Below are 9,334 nucleotides of genomic sequence, written 5' to 3'. Positions count from 1 at the left end.
AAATATACAAAGATTACAGAGACTTGAAGTATATTTTAATATTCAAATATTCAAATTAATTGCAAGTACTTTTTATTTTTTTTTTGTTACGAAAGATTCAAGATTATATAAAAAAAAATTTAAGTTTCGTGGACAATTATTAAATATAAGTTATTTGAGTTGATTTCGTTAACAATAATTTAAAAACATAAAATAAAATTTAAAAAGAGATTAAATTAATTAATTTTAATATTGTAGTAACAAATTAGTTGACATTATCAATGGATAAAAAATTTTCAATAATTTAATTAATCTATTTTGATGTTTTGAAATTTAAAATTTCAATATTTAAAAAAAGTAAAAATTTTGGCAATGGGATAAACAAGTACAATTTGACAATTTTTGTGTATTATTTTAGTTTTTCTACTTTTTCACTTTAATTCTTAATATTTTTACCCTAATCAATACTTTAAAAATATTTTTAAAGTGACTAAAAGTCGGGTGACTAAATTACAAGAATTTTATTGTAGGTGACCAAAATAAAAATACTCTTAAGAATTAAATGACCAATTAAGTAATTTATTCAATAATTAATAATTAACCCAACCCGTCATACGATACATAGTATTTCTAATTAATTCTTTTTGGATACACGCGAGAAAATCTAGTAAAAACAAATAAATAAATAGAAAATAAGAAAATTTTTAGGCCTTCTAACTATATAAAAATATCATTTTAGCCCTCCATTTAATTTTTTATCTTTTTTAGCCTTAAATTTGTATTTTTGTTAAATCACCCCAAAATTTAACTTTGTTGACATTGTATACATGTAGAAAACATGTCAGCATTTAATTAATTCTTTAAAGTTTAAAAATTAAAAAATATATATAAAATATTTTTTGATATTTTAAAAATTAATTAATTACTCGTATGCCATCTATGCATATGTCGTGTTAACAAAGTTAACAAATATTAACTTCTCTATCTATTTTAGGATGACTTAACAAAAAAAATCAAGTTTAAGGGCTAAATGATTTTTTCGTAAAGTTGAGTGCCAAAAAAATTCATTATGCTAAATTTTTAAATAAGAAGCCACGTGCTGGGATGATTATTGTAAAGGCGGTGAATTTCTTATTTAAGCAAATTATTATATATAAGGGAAGATTTCCTAAAATTTCGTTTTAAAATTCCCGACCAACTCTCTTCTTCCGCCTATACCCAACTCCTCCAGTCCCTTAATTGCCTTCAACTTTCCGACAGACCAAAGCAGTAAATTATATAAGGTATTTTTTGAAACCCTAACAGTAATAAGATTTTTGTGTTACGGCTCAGTTTAGCGTAAAAAATTGTTCACACCGCTATTGATATCTTTTACCGGTGGCGGACGGAGCGGCTATCACACCGCTACTCTACTGCTATCTGAAATCCTTCTTATGTTTTCAGCACAATGTCGATAGTTTTTTTCTGAAAGCCTTAGGATTTTTTTTTTGTTTCTAATATTTTATTTGTTTTGATTTCAAAGCTGAGTATTCGATTTTTAATAACTGTTGTTAATAAATATGAAGGGTTTAAAATGTTTTTACAGGGAGAACATTGTAAAGCACAGGAGCTTTAGTCTAGAACCGCCATTTTCCCGGTAAATGGGCTGCTTTCATTCTAAAGTAACAAGACACGAAGATCCTATTGAACTCGCTTCTCAAACTGCCTGTAAGTTAGCAAATTACTAGAATTTTTTGTTCATTGGATGTGCACCCAATTGTTTGATTTGTTTCACGACGTGAAACACTAACGTTTTTGAGCATTTTTAAAAACACACTCATGCAATACAATTTTCGAAATAATTTTTTGTTTATTGTTGCTTCTTCATGACCTCGAAAATCTTATTTCCTGGACAAATCGGCTTAATTTAATTAGTTGGTTTTGCTTACATATGCAGTTACTGTTAGTGAAGTTGAAGCACTCTTTGAGCTATTCAAGAGCATAAGCAGTTCTGTGATCGATGATGGGCTGATTAACAAGGTACAATTCTGCGCTTCCTGTATCAACCAGGGTTTTTTTACTTTTTCTTTAATGTAGTTTGAGATAAAGATTATCATGTCTGATGTGTTGAATGGTTTTCATGACATTGCTGTTGTATATGCAGGAAGAGTTTCAATTAGCCCTGTTTATGAATAAGAAGAAGGAAAACATTTTTGCAAATCGGGTAATATATTTTGTTGCTTTATATCTTTATGGAAATTAAATATTACTTCCATTATGCTTTTGTCTAAGTTATGTTTGAGGGGCATGTGATGGCCGGCAACAAGTGAATCTGGCTGCATGATTATCTATAGAGTCAAATTTTGTTTTTAGGGCATTTTTGTTACTTTTATCTTGTAGAAATATTATGTTTATAATCCTAATGCTTCATGAGAGATGCCTCTCTGTCCTATTATTACATGCAAGATTTAGTAATCTAGTTTCTTTTATTTGTAAAGAGGTTCAGGCTGTTTTGTTTTGAATAAAGGTTCAACCTTTGTCAACTGCTTTTAACATTGGTTTTTATGGTCATCATATTCTTGCTTTCAAGCTGGCATTGGGTATTGCGGTGAACTATTTAAAGCTTTGGTTTAGTTTTGTTTATGCAACCTTCTAATACATGCAGATCTTTGATTTGTTTGATGCCAAGAAGAAGGGAGTCATTGATTTTGGTGACTTTGTTCGAGCACTCAACATCTTCCATCCAAACGCTTCCCAAGAGGAGAAGACTGATTGTAAGTGAACAGTTGGTATAATAATCTGAATTGCATAAACATATGTCAATCTAGCATCTCAATTTTAATTTGATGGTTTTACAATGCAGTTGCATTTAAACTTTATGACATGGATGGAACGGGTTTTATTGAGCGTAATGAGGTATTTGAGGCCTGATATGCTTTTTATTTTTTATATATATCATTTTGATTTATATTTTCATTCAGTTGCATTATTTAAACCAGGACTGGTTTAAAATATTATAGGTTTGCTACAGATCATCCATGTCTTTACACAAACCTCTTTGTAGGCAACTTTATCTCACGTGATTTTTGCAGGTCAAGCTAATGCTGATTGCACTTTTATGTGAATCTGAAATGAAGTTGGGCGATGAAATCATTGAGGCTATTCTTGATAAGGTGAGAACGTTTGTGGTAAAGCAGAATATTTTGGTAGTCTTAGCTGATATGAATATTTGTATCGTAACTCTGTTGGTGGAATTTTACTTAATGTAACATTTTATTGAGATGTGTGGATTTATGAACAGACATTCTTGGATGCCGACATTAAACAGGATGGGAAGATAGATATATTAGAATGGCAAAACTTGGTTGCCCGTAATCCATCGTTGTTGAAAATCATGACTCTCCCCTACTTGAGGTATGTGTTTAACAATGTTATACCCAATGTACCTAGAAACGATACTGGCCCGGGAGCTGATCCTTTCTGTAATACGAATAATGCAGGGACATAACAACAGCATTTCCAAGCTTTGTTTTTAATTCCAAAGTAGACGAGGTTGCTGCGTGATTAGGGAGTTTGTTCATAGAGTCGAAAGACAGTTGTTTGTAGGATTTGTTTGTGACATTGAGCTTCTCTATGTGAACAAAGTTTGTGGCTAAAAGCCCTAAATATGGTTAGGATTGGTTAGTGGTATACTGAATTTGCATAGGCATTCAAGTTGACCCATTCGGGTCTTCTCCATTTGTAATCAAATAATTTTTCTAGTGGGAAATATGAGTTGGGAGTTAGATTTTATTACATGTTCCAAGTCAAACATATGGACAAATTTGGGATGGTGCCGCTTGGATCAGACAAAATGATGATTGAGTTGAAGGAAAAAAAATGTTGTGGTCCTTGGTGAAGCAGTTAATGACAAACCTCCTAACAATATCTAGACTTGTTGGATCTACTGCATTCAACTTTAAAGCGACTTTGGTCCTGTCTCGCTTAAGCATATACATAAATCTGCAAAATGATTATTCACCCCATTACCCAAGACCTTGTACCAAACATGTCTCCTTGGTGTTCATCTTTAACAAAGGTCTATTTTTCCCTTTTGAGACCCATTTTAATTGGGGATATTATCCTATTCATTGCTAAGGTTGGGTTTAGATGGATGGTATGTTTATTTGCGATTATTGTAAAAATATCGATGCCGGTTAAATTAGATATTGTAGTGTGAGACAAAAGTAAACTAAACGTATCGCATCGTACTACCACCTTAATAAAGTTAAAAATAATAATTTACAAAGATGATGGTATGTGTTTTTATGGTCTAGCATTTTAGACCAATTATTTTTAGAGTTTTTTTCCTCCACTTCACGTGGATAGAATAATTACTCCTTTTTAGAAATTAATACTTACGTTGAATCTACATATATCTAAATTAGCTTTAATAATAAAATAATAAATATATATACTTATAAAAGAATTAAAAAAATATACTTATAATGAATTTGGATAAATTGTTGTTTAAATGCATTTGAACTTAGATAACTATCTGTTTAGATTCATTCTTGATGTAAACATTATTTTTTTATAATTTTTAATATATATTTAAACATAATAATACGAACAACATGTTTTTAAAAAAACATAGAACCAAAAAATGATATATTAATTATAATATATTAATAATTAATATATTTATGAATTATAAGCATTAATTAAAAATAAAAAAACTTGAAACAATATGAAATAAAAAATAAATATTAAAATGCTTATAAGAGGAATTGAACCCGGGAGTCAAAAATAAAATCACAATTATCTAATCATCTAACCAAAAAAACTAATGTGTTATTTTAATTTAAAAAAAAAGCTTAAAGCAATATGAAATTAAAAATACAAATGTAAGTAGAAAAGTAATCAAACCTGACTCATGGACAAAAACATTAATATTTAGACATCTAACCAAAGGAGATTTCACTTTCTCTCTCTAAAAATAACATATTCTCACAAATATAAAAGAAACCCTAAAACCATAAATATTAAAAAAAACGACATATATATTACTCCTTTTAATTTGGTATTTTTTAAATATCAATTTTAAGGCTAAATAAGGGCTATAAACTGATTTTAATTTTTAATTAGATCTTTAGGCCAATTTTAACTTTAATTAGGGAAATAAGCCGATTTTAGGAGACAGAAACAGAAAACGCATCTAGCTGAGTGTGCTTTTTGCACAGATGACAGTAAAGCGTGCACAGCTGAACATGCTTTCCCTCAATGGTAACTGCAACGACTTTTTAACCATTTCCGTGCCAAATGGTAAAAAAAATTTTAAAACCCAATAGTACTTTTTTTAACCTATAAATACCCTCAAATTTTATTTTTTTCATTCACATCCTTCTCTCAAATTCTCTCAACTCTCTCAAGCTTTTTATTCAAAATTTATTTATATTTATATTTTAAAATATTATTTTTTAATTATATTGTATTTTATTCGTTCGGATCAATTTCTCGAGAATGGACGCCTCTCTAATCTGCTTCGACAGCAACCATATTTCCACTGCCCAATTAGCAATGGTAATTCGTTATTTGTAAATTTTCGTTATTTTTAATTAATTGTGTTAATTTTTTTATATAAATCTAAATATTTTTTTATGTTATAAATAGGCGAACGATCTTGTGCTGGAGATGTTCATACATAATACGGGGGAGCCTCTGACCCTTGAAATTCGTGGGTATCTGCAAGAGGTTGGATTCTTGCATGCGTCTCGCATGCAAGGAGGTTGCAAACTCAATCCCACATTAATCAACGCGTTGTGGAAGGATGGAAGCCCAAAACACACATTTTTCACCTTCCATACGATGAGTGTACAATCACACTTGAGGATGTAGCGTTATAACTCAATCTGTCGGTGGATGGGCCAGTCATCACGGAATCATCGGTGGTTTAGGGGAAAGTGGACCTCTACCTGGTAATGTGAGGAAAGTCCCGAACATGTTCGAAGGTGATCAGATATCGACCAACTGGTTGGAGAAAAATTTTGATAAGCTTCCCGACAATACAATGGAGGAGGTCATTCAACAGTACGCCCAGGCATTGATCATGAGGTTAATCGAGGGCATTTTAATACCTGATAAATCTAGAAATTTGGTGCACGTAAGATGGCTTCTACATTTAATGGACTTCAGAGGATGCGCAAAACTAAGTTGGGTATCTGTCGTGTTGTTAATGTTATACTAGGAGCTTTGTCGGGCAATGCAATTGGATAAGATGTCGATCGATGGTTGCTTATTGCTATTGCATTCGTGGGTCTGGTGGAGAATACCGTTTCTACGCCTTAGAGTCACCGACCCATACACGTTCCCTTTGGTGACAAGGTAAACATCATTTATTAATAAATATGTAGTTTATGCAGTAAATGTTTTTATTTATTTTATATTCGCCTAATATATCACTTGTACATGTGCAACCATTAGTCGAGTTACGTGGTACTACCCGACAAGTTGGAAGACATTAAGGTGTTGTTAGATCAATACTAAAAAACCAAGGTTTTAATTTCCTATCGTTTTCGAACCTATATTAATTATGCAATGATTCTTTAAAAATAATCAATACGTAATGATATTTACAATTTATGCTTTTCAGTTTGAATGGATGTCATATGACGACTTCAAGATCATATCTTGCATCTCGCCGGAAGTGTTGGACAACCGTGACATGTGGGACACGAAGGTGTCATTGATAGTGTACGCGACGATAGAAATGTACAAATCGGGCCGGGTTCTACGATAGTTCAGGTATAAGCAACGAATTCCACCGCCACTGTGAGACATGAATGAACTACACAAGGTGGACATGTGAAGGAAGAACGGAAAGGACTAGGCGAAGAAGTACAAGGAATACATCCAAGCTTGGGATCATAGGATGGAATCTACACTCGCCTGCAAACCATTTTTCTTGGTGAACACTGCGGTAGCTGATGATTACTTGAATGGTTCAGAGCCGTTAGCAAGTCATACTGCTACCACCGGAGGCGAGGTGTAGAAAAATTCAGTTGAAGAGGCAACGTCGACCGCCTCAATAGCATAGGAGGGGACATGGTCGCATGACGAGTTTACCATCGGCTCTAGCCGAAGATACACTGCTTGTGGTTACGCGATATCCAAGACATTTTCCTCAATATATTCTCGTTCAGTTCACTAACCCCATTTATTTTTCATAAGCACCACCGCACTATGGACCACCGTCGCACATAACCATTTTTTTATTATTGCAGGTTCATATTTGTAGGACTGACGTCTCCCACATGCTACCCTTCTATACTGATGTCATGTCGAACCCCATATCGAGACAGATACCGATGTATGCATCACTACCGATGATGATACCAATGTAGAAACTCATGCATCAGTTGATGTTGATGCCTAGGTTGATGTCGATGTACTTGTGATTTGGGGCACCTTATGGTACATGCCTATAGTGCCCAAAACACTGCATGCATCACTATTTTACTAGGGTGGCTCATCGTCGCAACCACCAAACACGAGAGTGGCGGATACACGACGGTAGGCGAGGATAACGCATTAATCGACTATAGAAAAAGATGATGGTGTTGCCGATCCCGAAGAAACAGTTTCCCAAAGGGTTATGTTAGGTACATATTCAGGCGATGATAATGACGATGAGGAAGTCTACATGCTTGCACTTCTGAAGGCACCTCCGATTGTATGCCCCATTCTCCCTGATGATGAGTGTGATGTATTTTTTGTTATAAATATTGTAATGTAAATAAAAATGTGATAAGTAAAAAGCAGTTAATTATTACAAAAAAATCCTCTTAGGTGTTGTAAATTATTAATTATTACAATTAGTATAAAGTCTCTATTTGAACAATACATTTGTCTTTTCATAAGTTATGTGTAAGTTAAAAATAAATAAGAAATTGAACTAAAGGAAATACGCGAAGCATGCTAATAAATATGAAATTTGGTAGAAAGTACTGTTATTGACGTTGGGGCCGCAACATATCATTATACAAGAACATGTATTCGTATGCCCTGGGTTTCTACAATACCCGCATAATTTCTATTGATCATGTCTCTCCCAAATATCCATATTGTTCCTTATCTAGGTGGAATTCGAGTGACCTTTCTGGATGTGATGCAAGTCATTATTTAACACCAACTCAAATGATGCGCTGGACACAAGTGGTCACATCCTCTCATCTAGGATGGGTAGGAATTTAGAACTCCACACACTATGAATGCATTGTAATAGGTAGGTGTATTTGATGTAAGGCGCGTACTCAATCCTTATGTTCCCACATACGACAATTGCATATACGCATGGGAACCGAAGTGCTTGGAATCTCTAACAATCGTAAGTCTCCTCCATTAGGTTCACATAATAAGATGCACCTGACATTTTCTCGTCTAGCTTAGCGTCCTTTGTGACTCAAAACTCAAGGTTTCGATGTGAGTGACATACTAGATACATCATATTTGCTCCCGTTGTACTTTACTAAATCTCTTATCGCCGCCCACTATCTGTCTAACATACACCAACTTCTTTATAAGAAACAAGATGACCAGTCGAAAGTATGTCTTTTTGACAACTGATGTTACCGACAAATGACGATGCCCTTTAGTACTGAATCGATGCATTCAATCAAGTTTGATGTCATTTACTTGTATCGTAGACCCCCATCGTACGACTGCATCCATTATTTGAATGGTATATTCAAAACATACGTCGTACCATAGGCGTTAATGGTGCTCAAGTTGTTTAAATTTTCATGAAATTGATGTTGGATGAGCTTGTAACCTATCAATAAATAGCTACCAGTTACTAAACCTGGTACGTATCGATCTAATACCTGACATCATTGCTATAGATAGTTATACGAACCCCCCACCTGTGATGCAACTTCTCCATAGCCTTCTGTTTTACAACTTAGACTTTGTAGTACGTTGGAGTGTATTGGTACTAGCTACGTATGTCTGTAATCATTATGGATATTTTAATCCAAGGACTGGCCTTCAGCATCGGTAGAATAATGTCAGCAATCATGTTCGAGTCTAGTCTCAGATGGTCCTGACTTGCACCCATTACAACACAGGTATAGGGACCGAGATATTTATTTATCGTCTGCATTTTGGTTTTCTTCCAATAAGGCATTATGATTTTCCACTTACACCTCCCATCCTTCATTACGCACTTTCATTAGAATTTTTTGGAATGGGACTTCATGACACAGTAGTTCACACTGTTTTTGATGTTGTACTGCTTTAATGCAACAAAAAATCATTTTTTTTGGGGTATTAGATTTCAAATTCTAGTACTTGTACATCATGATATGTGCTTGCATGACCAGGTGTTCTGTGCGGAAGC

At 33.5% G+C, this 9,334-nt stretch overlaps 1 protein-coding gene across 2 annotated transcripts; it reads left to right on the top strand.

The window, feature by feature from the left end:
• The first annotated feature begins 1,123 nt into the window (after positions 1-1,123).
• Positions 1,124-3,753, top strand: LOC107886409 (calcineurin B-like protein 9). Of its 2 annotated transcripts, none has more exons than XM_016810362.2 (9): positions 1,124-1,262; positions 1,565-1,686; positions 1,916-1,998; positions 2,123-2,182; positions 2,624-2,732; positions 2,822-2,874; positions 3,051-3,131; positions 3,287-3,372; positions 3,459-3,753. In XM_016810362.2, exons 2-9 carry the CDS (start codon positions 1,620-1,622, stop codon positions 3,520-3,522), a joined length of 603 nt encoding a protein of 200 aa, XP_016665851.1. In that variant the 5' UTR covers positions 1,124-1,262; positions 1,565-1,619; the 3' UTR covers positions 3,523-3,753. The 2 variants fall into 2 exon arrangements, with proteins under 2 accessions (XP_016665851.1, XP_016665850.1); XM_016810361.2 differs by having other exon boundaries at positions 3,260-3,372.
• Positions 3,754-9,334: the final 5,581 nt, after the last annotated feature.

The sequence above is a fragment of the Gossypium hirsutum genome, chromosome D08 (assembly GCF_007990345.1).
Source record: "Gossypium hirsutum isolate 1008001.06 chromosome D08, Gossypium_hirsutum_v2.1, whole genome shotgun sequence".
Lineage (NCBI taxonomy): Eukaryota > Viridiplantae > Streptophyta > Magnoliopsida > Malvales > Malvaceae > Gossypium > Gossypium hirsutum.
This window is presented reverse-complemented; position numbering and strand designations above follow the sequence as displayed.